We start from the raw sequence: 20,102 nt of genomic DNA on the forward strand, positions 1-20,102 counted from the left end.
AAATGCTTGCAAGATATGTTTTCATGCTCCAATCAAATGTGAAGAATCATTATTTGTTGTAGTTTATATAGTAGTATGATCAAAACCACTAAACTACACCAAAGTATAGATCGAATTTCTGAACCATGTATAACCCGATTTCGAAATTCAGTATGCTAATTGAGTAGTTCACTTGAGCGCACTAGCTTGCTTGCTTCTCAAACCATCACTGAAATAACGGTTCAGGCCCGAATCCAAGAAATAAAAGGGTCGGGTCGGAGAAAACAGAGTCAGAAATCTCGAAAAACCAAGTAAACAAAGAAGTCTTTCTCACACGTTGGACTTCTTCTCCTACCTTGTTTGTTGGTTTTCTTAGAGAGGGAGGGAGAGAGAGAGAGAGAGAATTATGTATATTTGTGCTCCAGTAGTTATATGAATGAGTGCATGAGAACTCGACCTTCTCTGCTATCTCTCTCTATTGACTCAACTCTGCAATCTCTTCTTGGTACTATTCTCTCCCATTTGCTTCATTGATTTCAGTAACTTTTTCATTGAGCGCTTTTGGTTTGAGGTGTGAAATATGGATTGCTTTATGGTTTTGGGGGAAATGGGCAGGCTTAATCTGGTGAGTTATGAACTGGGCTTGTGTAAAGTTTGACTCTTTCATGGCAATTGATGCTGGTTAAGTGTGTGCTATTCATAGGTTGCTTGCTTCATTAATTCATTAAGTTCTTTGGTTTGACTTTGAGGTGTGAAACAATGGTTTTCTTTCTGTTTTTGGGTAATGTGCAAGTTTAATCTGGTGAGATATGAACTGGGTTTGCTTAAAGTTTGAATCTTTCATAGTAATCGATGATGGTTAAGTGTGTGCTAGTGGCAGTTGTTTGGCATGCTGATTCTATTGATTAGGGCCTTTGTGTTTTCAGACAATATGTAAATGTTCTGTTTAGTAACAAACTCAAACTACTGAGCTCAGTGCTCTACTTGTAATTTTTGAATGATGATCAATTTTAAAGCAAAAAATAATGGGGATTGTGATGATCAATTTTAAGATGTTGTTTGACCAGGAAAACTACAAAGACGACTAGTTTGTCTCTTCGCCTACCTCAGACAGACGGACCCTATGCTTGGGCGCCTTCTGAATTACATATGGACTCCACCAAACTATTATCCCTCTTAAGAACATGCACCACTTGGAAGTCGCTGAGACCGGGCAAGCTCATCCACCAAAAGATACTCACTCAAGGCTTCCAATACAACACCCTCTTGTCCAAAAACCTCATAGACTTCTACATCTCTTGCCATTTATGCCCTTCTGCAAAGCTTGTTTTCCAATCCATTGAAAACCCATCCAGCATTTCCTTGTGGAATTCTCTCATGACAGGTTACACCAAGAACCTCATGTTCATTGATGCACTTGAGCTCTATGAAAGGTTACTCTGCTACCCCTATCTGGGTCCTGATAGTTACACCTACCCGAGTGTTCTCAAGGCCTGCGGTGCATTGGGTAGGGTAGGTCTTGGAAAAATGATCCATAACCATTTGATAAAGACTGGTTTCATATCAGATATCGTCGTGGCAAGTTCCCTTGTGGGAATGTATGCGAAATGCAATGTGTTTGATCCTGGAATTCAGCTGTTTGATGAAATGCCTGAAAGAGATGTGGCATGTTGGAATACTGCAATTTCTTGTTATTATCAAAATGGGCAAGCTCAGAAGGCAATGGACTTGTATGAGAAGATGAGGAGTTCTGGCTTTGAGCCTAATGTAGTAACGATCACTACTGTTATTTCATCATGTGCAAGACTTTTGGATTTGGAGAGAGGTAGGGAGATTCACAAGGAGTTGATACAAAATCGATTCGTTTTGGATTCCTTTGTTAGTTCTGCTTTGGTAGACATGTATGGGAAATGTGGATGTTTAGATATAGCAAAAGAGATTTTTGAACAAGTCCCAAGAAAGAATGTCATCGCTTGGAACTCCATGATTGCAGCCTATAGTGTAACAGGTGACAGTGAATCTTGTATCGATCTTTTTAGAAGGATGACTGATGAAGGAACTAGTCCCTCTTTGATTACTTTTAGCAGCATTTTGTTGGCTATTTCAAGATCGGTCCAACTTCAACATGGAAAATTCGTGCACGGATATATGATAAGAAACTATGTAGAGGCTGATATCTATGTTTACAGTTCGCTTATTGATCTCTACTTTGTGTGTGGAAGTATCTCGTCTGCTAAAAATGTCTTTGAAAAGATGTCCAAGACAAATGTAGTTTCTTGGAATGTTATGATTTCTGGATACGTGAAGGTGGGAAATTATTTCAGGGCTCTAGGGTTATATGATGAGATGAAAGAAGCTGGTGTAAGGCCAAATGCCATCACGGTAACTAGTATCCTATCAGTTTGTTCACAACTAACAGCACTGGAAAAGGGTAAGGAGATTCACAGAACTGTTGTTGATAGTGAGTTGGAAACCAATGAAATAGTCATGGGGGCTCTTCTTGACATGTACGCTAAATGTGGTGTGGTGGATGAAGCACGTAATATTTTCAATAGATTACCAGGTAGAGATCTTGTGTCATGGACATCCATGATCACGGCTTATGGGTCTCATGGTCAGACTAAAGAAGCTTTAAAGCTTTTTGATGAAATGCAACAATCCAATGCAAAACCAGATGGAGTTACTCTTCTTGCAGTGCTATCCGCTTGTAGCCATGTTGGATTAGTTGACGAAGGTTGTTGCTATTTCAATAAAATGATCGGTGAATATGGGATTGAACCGAGAATAGAACATTACTCTTGCTTAATAGATCTTCTTGGCCGTGCTGGTAGGTTGGATGAAGCTTACCAAATCATCCAAAGAACTCCACAAATTAGGGAGGATGTTGACTTGTTAAGTACACTATTTTTTGCATGTCGTTTGCACGGAGATCAAGACTTGGGTGTAAAAATTGCAAGATTGCTAATTGAGAAGAATCCTGATGATCCTTCAACATATATTATGTTATCACATAGTCTTGCTTCTGGAAACAAATGGAATGAGGTGCGGAAGGTGAGACTAAAGATGAAAGAATTGGGATTAAGGAAAAATCCTGGGTGTAGCTGGATTGAGATTAACGAGAGGATTCAGCCTTTCTTTGTTCAAGACGAGTCCCACCCAGAATCCGAAATGGTATATCAGTGTCTCAAACTTCTCAAGAGTCACATGGAGGGAGATGAGTTATTTCCACACTGGGGATCAGCAATATTTCATACTACATAGAAGCATTTACTTGAATTTGAGCTCAAGGTAGGATTAGAAGATTAAGAATTGGTACATGACAGTGTTTGGTTATGAGAACGAATACGAATTGGGGTGTAGCAGTGAGATGCATTTTGTTTTGTGAGGAGAAGAAGAAATGTCTTAAACGGATAGGTTTTGCACTTTTGCCATGGTTTGTGAGATTATTTTGTAATGGTTTAGAATCTTTAGTACGACTATGCCTTCCTGAATCTTTGTTTATTACAGTGGAATTAGGCATATACAAAAAAGTCCTAGAACTTACGCACAGAGAAGTTCTCCTTTGAGTTCTCTATTTGGGAGTAATCATAGATTACAGAAGGATAGTGCAGATCATCGTCGCCTTCATAGTCCATATAAAAGTCTTCCTAGAAATGGTTTGGGTAAGGCACTATCAGATTATCGTTGCCTTCATAGTTCATTTAGTGGTTAAGTACATTGTTTGTTATTAGGAGGTTCGGAGAGTATACGTTGTCAGCTGAAGGCACTGGCAATGGACGCTTTTAGAGTTGATCTATTCAGTGCTGTTTGCTCATCAAGCCAAGGTTCTGGCCATGATAATTGTGATGCCTTGGGAGATGTTTTCATTTGGGGAGAACGCACAGGAGATGGTGTTGGTGCTAGTGGTTCTCATACAGTTGGAAGTAGTTTATCTGCCAAAATGGATTCTTTGTTGCCCAAACCGATAGAATCTGCAGTGGTTCTGCTGTCCAGAACATTGCCTGTGGTGGACTTCGTGCAGCTCTAGTAACCTAGGAGAGATTTATTTACCTCTGCTGGCCAATTCTTTACTTTTGGTGATTGTAAAAACTACAAAGACGAATGTTGTTTGAGTAGGTCAACAGGTACCAAGATTTACTTAAAATTTGCAATAGGCAATAAGCATCACAGGTTTAACTTCCATAACACTGTCTACTTTGCCAAAACACCAGAGGTTGAGAGAGAGTTGAAACGAAAGATCATTTCCTGCTGTTCTTTTAGCCCCCCAGAGTTGCTTGGAAAATAATAGGTACAAAACCTGGCAGACTGCCATAAATCATAATATCAAGTACAAAAGATTACACAGGGGAAGAACAAAACATTTCAGACTGATTTTCATTAATGATTTGCCTGGTAAGTTATTTAATCCAGGACAGGACATTGTAGAATTTTATTGTAAAGATACAAATCAATGATCAGTAACTATAAAACTGAAAAATTACTGTACTATCAAGTATCAAATCAGATACAAACCAGTATAAATAAAGGGGAATGCTATTGGCACTCCCGGTTGTATTTCTAAAATCCTGTATCAGATGAGTGCAAATGGCACTGCCCTAGCAAAATTTGCATTTGATTTATGCAGAATCAATAATCGGATCGTCTACTGCTGGCAAGATCACTGACTAAACCATCGTCCTCATTTTCACACTGTTCCACGTATTCATTGTAAGCAGGATTATAAGCAGCAGCTAAGCGCAGGTGCTTTAAAGCTTCATCCTTGCGACCCACATTGGATAGAGCACTGAAACACCAAGCTATGATTAATACACAAGTAGTATATATAGATATGTGCAAGTTTCAGTCACAATTTTACTACTCTAATAAACATACCTTGCCAGCATTAACAACCCGTCAAAATAATGAGCCTTGCTCTTTGGATCATCTGGCTCTTTCAATTGAGCAATTCTATCCAGGTGTACAATCCCTTCTGTGAATTTTCCCTATTCAAACACATGGGAAACCAAAGTTTAAAATTAAGGCTTGTGTTTTGAATCTGCTGAACCAAGCACAGTCACATGGCTCAGTCAAGTGCTGAGAACCTAAATACCAAGGAATTGAAGATAGATAATGATGACATGATGCTAGTCATCTGTTCAGCACTAATTTGAAAATTATGTATTACTTTTGAATAAAATAGAAGATGAAAGTTCAGTAAAGCAATGCTGTGCTCACCTGCCGTATGTAGGCAACACCAGTCCACTGAGACGCAAGAATTAGATTATCAATATCCTCCACTCTTGTGGGAACCCCGGTACTAAAGAGCTGATGAGAATTTAAAGAAGGGTCAGGTTGGTAAATTTGCTTACATCAGCTTCTGATTAATGACTGAATAAGCAAAGAATACTGAGATAGAACATAGCACAGCAATTGACAAGCATGAGCGACTGATAAGTAACATGCCTCTGAAGTATCATATTCATTAACTTTTTGTGATGCAGGAAGACGTGTTTACAGTGAACTCTAAAAATCTAATAATCACAAATGGCGGTGCAAGGTAATTATAACACCAAAGAATAACATGATCATGAATGCTGGTATGAAAGCAGAAAAGGCAGAATGTGGACCTTGGTTATAGCACGTTCCAAGTATTTAGTAGCCTCTGCATGCAATTCTTTCTGCAATAGAGTCTGACCCATTACAATCAATGCTCGTACATACTCGGGATCTTTCTCAAGAGCAAGTCTGTTTTAAAGAATTGTTTATCAGTGCATCTATCATGGATGTTGCTAAATATAACAATTTATAATCAAGCAATATAAGTAAGTTGATGAGAAGAGAGCAATTACCCTAGCAAAGGAAGTGCTCTTTCTTTATCTCCTTCTGATAAGACTTGAATTGAAAGCTGTCAATAATGATGGCCATCAAATAACGAAAAATACAAAATAAAACTTAACGCCTGAACTGACATCTGACATAGACACAAATCAGAAGGGTCTAGTTCATAATACTCACATTAACAAGTTCTTTAGGTGACAGGTTCTGTAAAGATATTTTCTTCATTTTAGTAGGAGAAGCTAAGGGTGATAGTTCAGGAATACCCAACTTCTCAGAATTCTCAGTTTCTGTAGGCCTGTCATTGTCTGGCAACCCCAACTTTGCACGTACAGCAGGATCCTTCAGAGCTAATTGCTGAAAAGATAGTGAGATATTATAACAAAAAAAAGGGTTTATCATACTTATCTACATTGTTGTTAGTGCAGTGACTCACCTGAATGACACTTATTGAGCTATTTGTAACCCAATAGACTAGACTTCCCTACAAAACAATGTAGAACAGTAAATAGAAATTTCTAACACCAGCATAGTGAGAACTCACAGAATTCATTATAACAAAGTCTAATTTCACAAAACTTGATGAAAAAGCTGACAGATTACCTGAGGAATATTGTAGCCAATAAAAAATAAAGGCAATGTTATGAAATTCAAATAATACTTGTAGTACTGCAATAAGATAGAAAGACTTGTCAATTATGAGAAAAGATAATACTTGAATCAATCAAATCCTGTCATTTCAATTAACGAAATAGAACACCCCAAAGAATCGATAAATCTATCTGGAAACTCACTTTAGCTAATGTGCCAAACACCCCCTTCATTGTCTTGAGAGAAGATGCCTTGAAAGAAATCTGCCAGTCAAAGAGACAAACACCAGCTACATATTTAGCACCCAGATGTGGGGAAATGGATCATTATCTCTACAGTTTTGTACATTCTTTGCACATATTTGACGGTATAATCATCCAGAAGGTTGAACCGGCTAAAAACAGAGAAAATGTAAACAGCTTAAATCAGAAGTCAACAGAGACCAGGTACATGATTAAGATACCTGAACATTGGCATAGTGCAAACCAGCAATCAGGAGAGGAAAAATGGGGCCTGAAACACCATGAGGTAATTCAGACAAATTCTGGAACCACAAAGTGCCACCCTGAAATGAAATCACCGAAATCCATGTTCACTTGCTTTTGATACTAAATCATAAATTGCATAAATGATAGCAATGATTCAGAACTTCACAATATGACTAAAAGCCTTGAAAGCAGTATATAATAGACAAGCATTGGAGAAAACTGAAATAAACTAAACTATTTCAATAGCCGAAAAATAAACTGTATGTATTCTTACACAATCAAATCCAGGATGATTATCCAGTGACATTCTGCGAATGGTAGTCAACCACAGGAAAAAGCATGGAATCTGCAGATGAATTAGAAGACAGGGCAACATCATAATTCCAAAAACTTTTTGTTTTCATCTAGTCACATATTGTTTAAGCAGACACATATTCTGTTGGTAGAAAGACAAAGACATCTTTTTCTCACAACCATTACCCAGTCTTCTTAAGTAACTTGAAATTGACAGTTTAACTGAGCCTTACAACCAATCTACATTAGCCATCAAAGTGGCCGACTCTTAACGAACTTGCAAATTCATTCATTGAACTTTGTTGTTTATTTTCTTACGGTCTTACCGCTCAATAAAAATATTAAATTAAATAAATTGAAGATATCTAGACAAGACATAAGATGTACAGAAAGATCTGTAATCAATTATTAACAAGTTTTAATCACTGAGGCTACTCATGGCCGTCGAATAAATATTTTCCAGGTTCACATCAATCATTCAACGACCAAAAATCTCTAACCCAATCTATCAATCCCTAAATCTTCAACACAATCGTTACAAATCTATGTCCATGCCTTTATATTGGCTCGTACAGTAATTAACTTGCCTACACACCTGCTTTATTAAACTCACAGCTTACACATGGGAACAGAAAACAAATGCATCACTCCAAAAGATAACACTACCCTGAATAATCACAGTGGATTACCTGGACAGAGAAGTACGCAAGGAACCACAAGAACGAGGGACATCCAATTTCCCTTCTTTCCTTTCGAAATACAGAAATGTGATCTGTATAACTCTTTCCTGAGAACATTGGTGGCAGTGGAGGAGGCACTATGAGAAATGCATATGAGTTAAACAAAATTTAACAAACAGATAGCTACTTCGAAAAAAAATACACTAGAGTCCCATAGTAACAATGCATATAATTGATCAACAACTGCAGAAAATTAACAAAGTAGGGCCACTTTTGGCTTGAAATGAAAGTCGAAAACTCACATTTTGGAGACAACTCTCCGATCCTCTTCAGCTTCTTAAGCTGCACAATAAGCAACGGAAGCAATGCGACTCTCATAGCCACAGTAGAGGACGCAATCACTATCCACCTGCATTCAATTTGAAATCTTAAACCATTCGAAAATCACATATCCGCATACAAATTCCAACACTCTGAAACAAAACGTTGTTTCTTCACGAAAGACTCACCATGGCAAACCAGTGAGCTCGTGGAAGTGATCGAGCACTGAAATGAGGCCCTGAACCGGAAGCAGCGACTCTTCACCACTAGCGGTAGCACCAAAATCCAAAACCTCAAACTGAGTAGCAGAGTCGGAATCGCCGCCGAATCGACCGAAATCCGATTCATCTGGAGAGGCGGAGGAGAAAAATCGAGAGTGGGAGGAAGCGAGAGTTTGATTAAACGCGAAGGCGTTCCGAAGGTGAGTGTTGGAGTTAGATTTAGGGATAGGAATAGGGATAGGGTTTGAGAGGAGGTGGAATTGGCGGGAGTGAGAAAGAGCGGGAAGGAAGTTGAAGGAGGGGCGGAGACGACGGAAGAGCTTGGAGGAGGTTGCCATTTGTGGCGGGTGCGGAAACAAGTTTAGGGTTTTAGGCTTTTTTGCCGTTAAATTCACACTAAAAATAGGCTTTTACCGTTAACTCGCGATGTAAGCGCGTCGATTACCTTTTTTTCCTTTTCTTTTTCTCTCTTGGTTACAAATTGGCCAAAAATGTAGAAAAAAAATTATGAAAGATTTCTGGTATATTGCTTCACAATGAAAACGATTTACAATCTACATGCATTTATATAGAAGATGATGGAGTAAAGAAACAAACTTCAATCATTCATTTATTTCTCTCAACAGTTTTCATTTAATTTAAGGAACGAACCATAATCTTAAGTTAACTTACTTTATCACAACATATGCACAAATTTTTTTGAGAAATTGATAATTTCATTAGTTATCCATGGCCAGAAGGCACGTATATCATAGGTTGTCTCATACCAACAGAATTCGAATGGCACAAGCCGCCAAACATATGACAGGTGACCCTCATTGTAAACAAATGCGCACAATTATAAAAGTGCGTAGCCAAAAGAAACAAACTCCAAACTATCTAAGTTCTTGCCATGACCACTCTAGTCGCCTAGAGACCTCAATTGGTGTACAACTAGGGGAGCCAACCTACATAGCCCCGGACTTTACCGCAACATATGCACAAAATTAATAAGGCGCAAAGTAAGGTAAGTAAAGAATGAACAATAAGGTATGGAGTGTAACTTCCAATAAAAAGTTAAGACGCACACGAGTGAGTTAGCAGTTTAAACTTTGCTTGGCTAGGATATCAGTTTGCAACTGTATTCCTCTCCCTGTGTATGTCTTGGATCGGAGAGTACAAGAATCAAAGAGCTGCATCATGGACTTGCAATTAGACTCTCCCGAATGAGTTTGCAATACTCTCCCGAATGAGTTTGCAATACGAGATATATGTTATGTTTTCATAATTTTACATTTCACTATTTTTGTGATTTGAGGGGACAAGTCCCTTTATGTTTAGTTTTTCAAAAATTTCTTAGGTACGGACAGCCACACCACGTCCAATCAAATCTCAAAATTTTTTATCCCTATTTCAAAGCTGCCCATGATTTTTAAATGTGAAATATCTAAAATACCCCCCTATTTGGATACTGATTGGTCAGCCGCACCGCCACGTGTGCGGCTGCCCCACGCAAGAATTACTCCAGTTTTTCTTCTTAAGGAGTCCCACATGGTTGAAAATTTGAGATAGCATATGAGTTTGTTTCTCCTCTTTGTTATTCTCGTTGCAAGCTGTCATACCGTATATTTTAGGCTCTGAACTGAATGTTTATGGAAAAAACAATGAAGATTAGTAAAACAATTCTTGTTTAAAAACATCATTAAAAGATCATCTCCGGAGATGTTGTTCATGTTAGCTAGGATTAAATTATGGATTCATTTCCACTAGTTGAAAATTTAGAGATCTTGTCTATCACGCTATGAACTCTTAGTCATCTCAAGAAAATCTCATTTTCAAACCAAAGAATCTCACTCTCAGTTGTTCTGTTTGATTTGAAATTAAGATGCAGGAAAACATAAGTCAAACAAATAAACAGTGAAAATCAATATATGAACTATAGAACTCTGATTAATTCCTAGCAAGAGAAAATGTACAGCCTAATAATTAGAGTAGTCTACATGGAGATTCCGAAATGCGTTACGGTCTGGAAGAGCATCGTCGGGGATATACTTCCCCCAGAACCAATGCTCCTTCCACACTGAGTTCATATCTTCAATCGGGACGTGCTTGGTCTCCGGCAGGAAGAAGTATATAAAGACGGTCATGATCACGCAGAAGCCGGCAAAGAGATAGAAGAGGCCAAACTTGAGATGACAAAACATAAGAAAGGAAGATTGAGCAATCACAAAGGTGAAAAGCATGTTCACAGAGACATTGAGAGCATTAGCTGCTGATCTGATCTCTAATGGGCAGATCTCACTTGGTACTAACCAACCCAAAGGACCCCAAGACCATGCAAATGCTGCTACATAGAAGCAAATGAGCGCTACCATCAAATCCGTTTCGCTTTTTGTTAAAGCCCCCAGACCAGAGAGTCCAAACTTGGTGCCGATAAAGGTTGCTATTGCTGCCTGCAACATGCCGAAATGCACTTAATTAGTTAACGTTTCAGACTGACAATCTGTCTAACACCGTATGCAAGATGTGTTCAGAGTAACAAAAATTGTTGGTACAATCTACAATGCATGTTGGTCTTTGTGTTTGGGTTACTTTAAGATCCTAATCCAACTACGTTGTGATTTTTGCAATGTTGGTCTAGGGTTTACAATATTATTTTTCCAATTATGTATATCCATCAATCTCGATCACGTCTCACGATTGCATGCTAGTCCACTTTGAATCATAAGATGGGATGAACTTTGAACTTGGCGAGTGAGAAGCATGTTATCGTTTTAACATCAAGATGAAGAAATGTAAATTATGGTAAACAAAATTGCCAGAGTTGCAATCTAAACCATAACACAAGATGGAAAATGTAATGGTCAAAAACTGTTGTACGTATACCTGACAAATAGACATTTGAATACCACCTACAATGAACAAAGGCCTCCTCCCACTACTGTCAACCAAGGCCATAGAAACACAAGTGGAAACGGCATTAACAACTCCAGTGATGGCCGACGACAGCATCAAAGCCTTCTCGCCGAAGCCTAGAGCCCTGAAGAGAAGAGGTGCATAGAACATGATGGCATTAATGCCAGAGAACTGCTGGAAAAATGGAATAAGAATGCACATGACAAGGTAAGGCCTATATCTTGGCTTCATTATGTCCTTCCACGGATTGTCTACCTTTTTCGCAACCTCGGATGCAAAAACTAGGTCCTGAAATTCCTGATCCACATCACTATCGCCGCGTAGTTTTTGTAACAACTCTTTGGCCTTGTCAGATTGGCCTCTTTCAAGCATAGAATTGGGAGAGTTAGGTAGGAAGAGAGACCCAACACCAAGCATTAGTGCTGGGATAATTGCCATACTCAAAGCAACTCTCCATCCCGATCCACCCTTTATATCAGCAGTCAAATAGTTCGCATAATTCGCCACTACTATCCCAACTGTTACGTTCAGTTGGAAAATTTGGTTAATAGCTCCTCTAATATTTGGTGGAGCCATTTCTGAAAGATAGATTAGAATTGATTGAATGCCAAAACCTACTCCTACACCGATAAACATTCGACCTATGACAAGCATTGTGAAGTTGATGGCACCTGCGCTTATGCTAACGCCGACCAAGTAGATAAGGCCAGCAAGGCACATGGAGACGTTTCGGCCACAGTACCTGGTTACAGATGAAGCAATCAAGGACGCTACCAATGCCGCTATGTAGATAGAAGAAGTGAACAAATTTATGTACTGTTTTCTGTGTTCTTTGCAGTATAGGTTGGCGTGATTCTTTGCATCACTGTCTATCGGGAATAAGGCTGGAAAAAAATTCTTCAGGAAGAATTCCCTTGAAGCCACCCCTCCTGCAAGTTACAACAATCCCATTAGTGTCATCAACGGAATTACTATATAGCCCTCGTTTGGTTCGCGGAATAGAATTTCTTTTCAAAGTATCCCCATGGGAAGCCACCTTGGAAACACATTTCGCAAACCAAATGAAGCCATATTATGTGCATGGATACATCAATTGCCAAGAAATTAGAGTCCAACCTGAGTCATAACCGAAAATGAGACCACCCATGGCAGCAACCATACATGCCACCAACATATAGTTGGTGATGATACCCTCATCTTGCCTCACCCCATCTATAATAACAACTGTTCTTTTGGATCTTGCCATCTCCTTACACTTTCTTCTGATCAAAGAAGGCTACGAATCAAAACCGAATTCTTGCCATGGATGTAGGGGTAAATGCTCATAGTACTGGAGCTTACGGCCCCAGAAGGATTCACGAAAGCTAAAGAATCAAGCAATGGGGGCAAATGCTCCCAACTACCCCCACAACAATTATTTTTTAGTCAATCGCCCATAACAATTTAAGCGAGTAAAATAGCAGTTTCCTTGGCATGGATCTTTCAAAAGAAATTTTCCACTATGATCCGCCAAAGTGAATCTTCTTCGAATCTTTGTTTAACCCTAAACAAACCAAAGAAAAGAAAGAGGCCTGTGAATTCAATTTGGTCGCTCATCTTGTGTAATACTGATCACACAAACAGTCTCTCTTAAAATAGCACCCAAGTTACACAAGAATGGTCATCTGAACTACTTTTGATATTAACCACATTTGTCGCCAAAATTTATGAGGTTGAATCTCATAATTTAAGGACAACGATCAAGAACCTGGGGTATCAGTCAACATTTAGGAGACAAAATCTTCTCACACTTGTGAATAATGGGATTCCCTAAACTCGGATAAGACTATAATAGAATGCTAGAAAGTTGGCTTCAATCTCACATAGGCGGAAATAGAGGATAGTCATCAAGAACAATAGAACAGTTAGTTGACCAAATAATCGCAGTAAAAAAAAATAGTTTCGTGTCCATCCACAAAAGGTTTAACTTTTCCTCGACTCTTTCGATTTACTTGAATAAAGGTACAGGTTTTCTATGAAGAACTATAGTAACTTCATCAAAACAAACAAGCACATGGGTTACATGGTGTCATTTCATGAATATCAGCTGTTGTGTGTACAAAGCATTGGCCAAAATAGATAGTGCACAACATTGGCGGCCAACTATAAGTCTATAACCTAAAATTCATGTGTGTTTTCCAACAGGACCACATGCTCTATTACATCTCTATATCATCCAGGTCTGGTAGAGGGAAACGAAGAATTGCAGCAATGCCAGTTATTTGTGCCAATTCTGTTGATTTGAGAAGACAATTAGAAAGTTGTTTCAGAAAAAAAAAAAAACATTTAAACTGGTGTCAGATACCTAAAGCAACGTTCATATGAAAAATGCAAATACTCACGTTCTCCTGAAACGTGCATAGAAGAAAATATATGAACATTGCCGCCTGAATTCTTCACTGAGTTCACCAAATTGACATATTTTTGCCGCGTTACTACATCAGCATTCCTGTCCATCAAGAAATTCTTAACGTTAAAATCACATACATGAATCTGGCAATGACAAGAGCTTTCTGGACCAGTCCCCAGTTGGTCGATGATGAAATATGGTAAAGGAGGTAAAGAGGGCAGGCCATTAACTTATGCATAGCATTTACCAATATGAATGTGCAGGTGTGTCCATGTATGAGTTAACTAATCAATTAAACTGCAAGTATGCATGAACATTTCTAAAACACCTTCTACTCAGTGGGCCCATGTTTCACAATCCTAAACCTATTACTGAAGACTTGAAAGACAACCGAAAAAGTAGAATAGCATTTCATCAAAAAAAAGCAAAGAAAAAAATATATGTATATGTATATGTAGGTATAAGTTCTTCAAAAGGTTTTAATCTGTTGGCTCCTAATTCGTAGTGGCTTGTTCAACCACAATGTGGTTCTATGGGATTTACAGTTCAAAGCCACTAGGTATGTTCAGTTTCAGGAGCCTCCTCACAGAGAGACAAATTACCCTCTTCCCCACCAAAACAACAGCCATCAAGAACGTAGTATATCTTTGAATCTAAAGGCTGTTGGCATTCTTGAAATTACAATGCACAAGGATCTTGCAGATCAAGAGATAAATTTCAAAAGAAGTTAAGAAAATGCAACATGTTATAGCTATATTCATATCAACAAACAGGGTCTAGTCAGCCATGTTATAAAGAACTTAAAACACTAAAATCATAAAGCACAGCTTCGCAATGAGCCAGCAGAAAAGGCTGGACCCTAACCTGAACAGCTCATCTGTTATCAAAAGGGTTTGCACGGCCATTTGTTCATGAGCAACCTCAACATGCTTTGGTCCATAGCATGCACGATGTGGCTCCTGCGCAGAAACAACGATGATTTAGCTGCATGTAGAATACATAAAAATGATAGACTATACTAAGTACGCAAAAATCTCACAATATATGTCTCTTTCAATATTGTATCTTGATTAAAGATCATATATCATTTAAGTCCTAACTCTCTCCAGTAAAGTGTTTGAGAATGTTAAAACAGACAAGCTAAATGAACGTAACATGAAGAATACTTCCAAGCCCTAAAAGCCTACAATTTAAAAAATACACTACACAAACTAACAAAGACATAATGTTGGACTTTTGACATGGAGGGAGTAACTACTGAACTGCAGCTTCTTGCCCCTTAATGGCTATTATTCTTCATCCTCAAGCCATCTTCGTAATTATAAACATGTTCATAGGTTTTCCTGTATACCTACCTACATACATACATAAAATCCCTTTGCAAAGACCACGTATCAAACAATGTCTGTCAGTCAAAAGATAGCATGACACTGGGTTGAATCAAATATCAGTCCTTTTTAGAAGGAAATACCCACAGGTAACAACTAGTCACTATTCACTGAATATGACTACCTCAACATGCTTATCATAATTATTAATTGTTCCATAATATGTCTTGTCAGTTGGCATCCAATTATAACCTCAAATAAACCAACAAAATAGTATTTCAGATTTAGAACCTGACATTTGAAAGCATACTGAAGAAATCTTGGAGAGCCCGGACCTGAAGAAGAAAAGGACCAATAAATGATGTTATTGCAAGGTCTTGTTCTATTATTACTTAATGTAGGATAACACAAGATGCACTGCTGTAGTTAAGTTTTTATCTTTTTCAAAATAAAATAAAAAATATAAAAAGGAGAAGAATTTACTTTTACTTTCTTTGTGTTACTAATGAACTGGAAACAAGTTGCATACATTGACCAAGTAGGGCAGTGTTGTACCTCTTGTGCTGCTTTAGTATCTTTTATCATATTCATAACATTTGGAGCATCCAGAACCTCCCTCAAACTATGCCTGTGGTTGCAAGAAGATAATGCAGACACATAAAAAAGATTGAAAATAATAGAAGAACTTTGGAAAGCAACAGAGCATTCTTTTTCTTTTACTGAGCAAATAAGTATCATCTGCACTGGGAGAATGAATTGACAAAGCACCATTTACAGATCAAAAGAAAAAGTAAAATACATGATGTGGCCCAGCTCATCACTGAGGGCCAATGTTTATTAGACCATTAGAAATTAAAAACAATCGCAAATTTAAAAATGAAAGATGAAACCAGTAACTAGCTAGTCAGATTGTCAAAAGCTACAAAGTTAGGATCCCGTATTGTTGGTGTTAGTTGTACAAAGGGAATAGTTGTACAATCAGAAACATCTACTTGTTATCTATAGTTTAATACTATATTATCTGGTTACTGTTTTAAAAACTGTCACCATCCAAAGGATATAAGAGATGACCCTACTTGTAACCCGAGGTTGTATGCACAAGAAGAATCCGTGACTTGTTCTCAATGATAGGCCTCAGCTGTTTTCTCTCTGCTTCCAACAATAAGTGACGATGAAACTGATCCTGAAGCACATAAACACAACATTAACATGACATAAGATTACTTAAAACCATTTAAATTCTTCTACAAGTAGCTTTCCAAGAAAGCTTTAAACATAGCACTAACATTAGTCCACTTGTAAAAATGAGGCTTTAATGAGTAATCACAATTTGCACTAAGAATGAGTGAGCTTATGGAGACTCATTTCATACCTTTGTGAAACCTGGACTTGCAATCACAGCACAGCGAACAACACTGAAATCAACATTCTTCAAGAAAGCCTATAACATATAGACACGTGTTAGATTAGATACAAACTATAAACTATCTTTGAAATCTCGGAGAGCTTCAGTAACAGACTCAGACTAAAGTCACCTGTAACACATTTTCAAAGAACTTGCTCAAAGCCTGTTAAAAGTAAAAAAGATATTAGTAATGCAATATTAGTCTTATGGCTTGCCAGATAACTTAAAATCAAGAAAATTAAATTCTGAAAGGAGAAGGATACATACTTTCTCATAACCTGCAACTGAAGGTCCATGCTTGCGAGGAATTGAAGTTTCTATTCGTGACCGAGTTATTGTCATACTGACATAATTAGTTTCAAGAATATCAGTCTCACGGCCCTACCGCATAATCAATATTTTGCAAGTCTTTTTTGTTTTCTAACTCATGATGGAGACTTTCAAAGAGCAGACTTTCATAAAATAAAAAAGTTCAAAAAAATTCACATAAATCAGTAGTAGCTTTAGCACGCATTTTAGTAACATAATCAAGTTCCTAATGAAAATAGCCTCCAAAAGAAGAGGGGGAACTAGTAACTAGAGTGAGTGAGAAATGTGGCCTTGAAATAGTTTTTTATAGCTTCAAAGTTCAACATTTTCGTGAAATATCAACTGATATCATACACAAAGTTCAAAAAGGAGTCGTGCCCCCAATGAAATCAGACGCACCTTCTTCCAACAAGGAGAATATGTGCTAATCCTTCTTGCATTATTACCACAGCTAGGTCAGCACTCGCCGCAGGATCTGAAAATTATAGAGAGAAGACCATCAGATAAATGGTTGGTGTTAAGTTCTTCAACCTTCATACTTGGTGCTCTAGATGATATTAGTAAGCTTAAGCTGTTAAGCACATCTCAAATGGCAATAAATTCAAATTTTAAGAACCCAGTTAGTTTGTCTTATAAGTTATACAATGTTATACAATACTTAATCTTTGGAGCAGGAGGTGCCACTAGGCATAATATCTTGGCTATTTATTGTGTCAATGTAAATCACATGGGTCTCAAGAAGTTTAATACTTTAAAGATGGTAGAATATCTGTCTCACTGGATGGCCTCAGCCCGGGAAGATCTAATAACATACCATAGGCTAAACTCATTTGTGTAGAGCACGCATTAGAAATAAATCTTAAGGATAATTGGTCAACATAACATATTATTCTGTAGTATCCAAATAAAAAAATAAAGAAAAAGGCAAGAAAGATAAAATCTCAACCATTACTTAAAGGAGATAAAATGTGGAAAAAAGAGGACATACCACGGGCTTGATTGAGTTCGTGCAAGGCCAGTGAGTCCCACACATCCTAAAACATATAACACACAGCATGCCAAGAGTCAGTAGGAAAAAGTGGTTCATCTTTTGAAACGATATCTGATCAAAACATTATTTTACATGATATCTTACTTCCATATAAATGCAAGTGCACATTGCCAAAAAGAGCACTAACACACACACACACACACACACACATATGTGCATTTATATAAAGTATGAACACACATGAGAAGTTTCTCAATCCCAGCAGTTTGTGTGTGAGACCGATGCCATGATCAAAGGCAGACAATTAGTAATTTGAGTTAATGGTGCTAAAGTGAAAGGCTAATTATTGTACATGGTGCAAGATTATAATCCCTGACGAATCTTCTTAACAGTTGATTAGTGTTTAAGAGGTATTTAATAATGAAAATGGGTGAAGATATTTCTGGTAGTTTCCGAAAGTCTTACAAGTTCTTATTTGGTTTCCAGCCACTCTTCGGTAGATTCAAATTAATGGTCCAAAAGCTAGTGTATGACATAGAGATAAACAAAATATTGAAAACTCCTAGAACCTATTCAACGCAGGCACACATTCTCATATCATCTTTGCTTCTCCAAGACAGTTCTATCATCTGGAAGGCAAGATTATCTCCATCACGGTTTATATCAAAGTTTGACATGACAGCATTACTCTAACAAGTAATAATTTATAGACTTCTAGCATGAATGATTTGATAACATGAGCTTCATATGTAACTCAGCTCCATCTCCCAACCCCTATCACGTAACACAATAAACTTGAGCACAGAAAGATAGACCTTGATTAACTTATGTCAGAGACTTTCGTAAATGGAAATTAAATATGCAAAACGAGATTGAATGAAAGGTTTTATTCTGCATGTAGTAAAAAAATGCATGTAGAAGTTAATGAAAAGAAAGACATACCTTTTTTAAAACAAAAGGTCGGTGAGGCTCAAGTTCCAGAGTATGATATGCTCCTATCTGCAATACGAAAATGAGAAACTTAACGCTGCTCTTTAATCTAATTTGAAATGTAATTTAATGCCACAATTACCTTTACATGTTCATTCTCAAGAATATTCTTTCCACGTATACGCAAGACATTGCCTACTTTATCATAATCAGCAACCTAAAAAAATATGAGAAATAAGAACATAACATCAAACCAAAAAGCATCATGAGAAAAGAAACACAGAAAGAAAAAAGAAAAAAAAAAACCAAAATGACATTAATCCAACTTTTCTCCATACCTCCTCAACTTTTATTTCTAACTTCAGCTTCACACGCTCTGCATCTCTTCCACCGCTAGCCCCTTCTCTTAGAACTTTCCTATCCCAAGACACACACGACAGCATTAAAACTGCTACTCATCTTTCCTACTAGAAAATGTGCATGATGATATGATCACCATAAGAATACAACGCAGCTTTATCACAATAACACTTGCCGCGTGCAACCAAATGCACCGAGACTTACAGAAACACACTAATTGCAAATTGCAAAGTAAAAAAAAAAAAAAAAAACTCCCGAGTAAACATCAAGCATTCAAAAAAAAACTTCCAGCAGAAACAACCAAACTCAAATGTATCGCAGACATTAAAACTCCAACATTCCAAATAAAATCAAAAGAACTCAGCTAGTGAGGTAACAATAAACACCGAAATTTCGATACAATTAAAACCAAAGACCATGAATTTACCTCACAGTGACAGCAATAACACTATCTCCAGGAGCTATCAAATTGTACACATACCACAGATCATCGGAATCAGCCGGCACCATCTGCCACACCGGAAAATTTCAAAGTTAGCCGGCCGGAAAATAAAAAACACAGAGCAACCCTATTTTTGCTTCGACGGAGAATTCATCGAAAACCAAGAGAGAAAAGAGCACCTTGACTTTGCCGGGTCCGCCTGGAACGAAATCCTGGTGAACAATTTTCATGGTGCCTCTGGTTCTTCAATTGAAATCGAAAGAGGGAAAAGGTAGAGTCTTTATGGGTCTGAAGACAACGGAGGTGGAAGAAGAAGAACTTAGCAAGCTTTCGGTTGGGTTGGGTGGCGGGTAAAAGAGCCTTTCAGATAGTGATAGCTAATCGGGGTCGTTTCATCTGGTCATTATGTGGTTAAGTTAATTAGTAATTACTAATTCCTAAGGTCTACGAACATCTCTAGAGCAACTAAATTTACAACAAGCTTAACTATTCCGGTTATTGCAAGTTGCCAAGTTGTATTTCAATTGGTTATGCCTTGGTTTTACAAGTTTAAGTTGGTTATGCCTTGGTTTTACAAGTAGAAGTGAAAATATTAGGATGAACGTTTTCTTGGTATCGAGAGGTTATCATCCCGACCTACACTGATAACTGAATTTCGCAATTGA

The 20,102-nt window shown here is 37.7% G+C and overlaps 4 protein-coding genes across 10 annotated transcripts; 1 reads left to right on the plus strand and 3 right to left on the minus strand.

Moving 5' to 3' along the window:
- The first annotated feature begins 307 nt into the window (after nt 1-307).
- LOC112193123 (pentatricopeptide repeat-containing protein At5g27110) lies at nt 308-4,204 on the plus strand. Of its 2 annotated transcripts, none has more exons than XM_040517112.1 (2): nt 308-604; nt 1,047-4,204. In XM_040517112.1, the coding sequence occupies exon 2, from the start codon at nt 1,129-1,131 to the stop codon at nt 3,238-3,240; it is 2,112 nt and encodes a 703-aa protein (XP_040373046.1). In that variant the 5' UTR covers nt 308-604; nt 1,047-1,128; the 3' UTR covers nt 3,241-4,204. The 2 variants fall into 2 exon arrangements, with proteins under 2 accessions (XP_040373046.1, XP_024188926.1); XM_024333158.2 differs by having other exon boundaries at nt 309-484.
- A 124-nt stretch (nt 4,205-4,328) lies between these two features.
- On the minus strand, nt 4,329-8,766 carry LOC112193124 (ALBINO3-like protein 2, chloroplastic). 2 transcript variants are annotated; one of them, XM_024333160.2, is made up of 14 exons: nt 8,356-8,761; nt 8,149-8,255; nt 7,856-7,983; nt 7,147-7,218; nt 6,848-6,949; nt 6,588-6,647; nt 6,397-6,462; nt 6,230-6,277; nt 5,974-6,150; nt 5,808-5,863; nt 5,586-5,703; nt 5,194-5,283; nt 4,852-4,961; nt 4,329-4,762 (listed from the first exon to the last, which is right to left on the minus strand). In XM_024333160.2, the coding sequence occupies exons 1-14, from the start codon at nt 8,724-8,726 to the stop codon at nt 4,606-4,608; spliced, it is 1,662 nt and encodes a 553-aa protein (XP_024188928.1). In that variant the 5' UTR covers nt 8,727-8,761; the 3' UTR covers nt 4,329-4,605. The 2 variants fall into 2 exon arrangements, 1 of the variants encoding a protein (XP_024188928.1); XR_002933790.2 differs by lacking the exon at nt 4,329-4,762 and having other exon boundaries at nt 4,916-4,961; nt 5,540-5,703; nt 8,356-8,766.
- Nucleotides 8,767-10,217: 1,451 nt separating this feature from the next.
- Nucleotides 10,218-12,907, minus strand: LOC112193702 (sugar transport protein 10). Of its 4 annotated transcripts, XM_040516277.1 has the most exons (5): nt 12,400-12,907; nt 12,101-12,212; nt 11,955-12,025; nt 11,254-11,801; nt 10,218-10,820 (listed from the first exon to the last, which is right to left on the minus strand). In XM_040516277.1, exons 1-5 carry the CDS (start codon nt 12,527-12,529, stop codon nt 10,347-10,349), a joined length of 1,335 nt encoding a protein of 444 aa, XP_040372211.1. In that variant the 5' UTR covers nt 12,530-12,907; the 3' UTR covers nt 10,218-10,346. The 4 variants fall into 4 exon arrangements, with proteins under 4 accessions (XP_040372211.1, XP_040372209.1, XP_040372210.1 ...); XM_040516275.1 differs by having other exon boundaries at nt 11,254-12,025; nt 12,400-12,905; XM_040516276.1 differs by having other exon boundaries at nt 11,955-12,212; nt 12,400-12,903.
- Nucleotides 12,908-13,203: 296 nt separating this feature from the next.
- Nucleotides 13,204-19,810, minus strand: LOC112193701 (protein PELOTA 1). Of its 2 annotated transcripts, none has more exons than XM_024333927.2 (16): nt 19,617-19,805; nt 19,423-19,505; nt 18,974-19,052; nt 18,778-18,852; nt 18,648-18,704; nt 17,703-17,748; nt 17,114-17,189; nt 16,673-16,748; nt 16,536-16,568; nt 16,373-16,441; nt 16,077-16,183; nt 15,556-15,628; nt 15,297-15,335; nt 14,537-14,631; nt 13,665-13,771; nt 13,204-13,555 (listed from the first exon to the last, which is right to left on the minus strand). In XM_024333927.2, exons 1-16 carry the CDS (start codon nt 19,665-19,667, stop codon nt 13,482-13,484), a joined length of 1,140 nt encoding a protein of 379 aa, XP_024189695.1. In that variant the 5' UTR covers nt 19,668-19,805; the 3' UTR covers nt 13,204-13,481. The 2 variants fall into 2 exon arrangements, 1 of the variants encoding a protein (XP_024189695.1); XR_002933978.2 differs by having other exon boundaries at nt 13,524-13,555; nt 15,292-15,335; nt 19,617-19,810.
- Between the last annotated feature and the right edge of the window lie 292 nt (nt 19,811-20,102).

The sequence above is a fragment of the Rosa chinensis genome, chromosome 3 (genome assembly GCF_002994745.2).
Source record: "Rosa chinensis cultivar Old Blush chromosome 3, RchiOBHm-V2, whole genome shotgun sequence".
NCBI classification, from domain to species: domain Eukaryota; kingdom Viridiplantae; phylum Streptophyta; class Magnoliopsida; order Rosales; family Rosaceae; genus Rosa; species Rosa chinensis.

Coding starts and splice junctions, on each gene's coding strand:
- LOC112193123 (XM_040517112.1), top strand. CDS start 1,129: ATGGACTCCACCAAACTATTATCCCTCTTAAGAACATGCACCACTTGG.
- LOC112193702 (XM_024333928.2), bottom strand. CDS start 12,529: ATGGCAAGATCCAAAAGAACAGTTGTTATTATAGATGGGGTGAGGCAA. Junction 12,213..12,399: donor CATTTTCGGTTATGACTCAG/GTTGGACTCTAA, acceptor TGTAACTTGCAG/GAGGGGTGGCTTCAAGGGAA. Junction 10,821..11,253: donor TTCAAATGTCTATTTGTCAG/GTATACGTACAA, acceptor GGCATGTTGCAG/GCAGCAATAGCAACCTTTAT.
- LOC112193124 (XM_024333160.2), bottom strand. CDS start 8,726: ATGGCAACCTCCTCCAAGCTCTTCCGTCGTCTCCGCCCCTCCTTCAAC. Junction 7,984..8,148: donor CGGAGAGTTGTCTCCAAAAT/GTGAGTTTTCGA, acceptor CATTTCTCATAG/TGCCTCCTCCACTGCCACCA. Junction 4,962..5,193: donor GTGTTGCCTACATACGGCAG/GTGAGCACAGCA, acceptor GTGTTTGAATAG/GGAAAATTCACAGAAGGGAT.
- LOC112193701 (XM_024333927.2), bottom strand. CDS start 19,667: ATGAAAATTGTTCACCAGGATTTCGTTCCAGGCGGACCCGGCAAAGTC. Junction 17,749..18,647: donor GACCTTTTGTTTTAAAAAAG/GTATGTCTTTCT, acceptor TATATGTTTTAG/GATGTGTGGGACTCACTGGC. Junction 13,772..14,536: donor ATAACAGATGAGCTGTTCAG/GTTAGGGTCCAG, acceptor CTTGATGGACAG/GAATGCTGATGTAGTAACGC.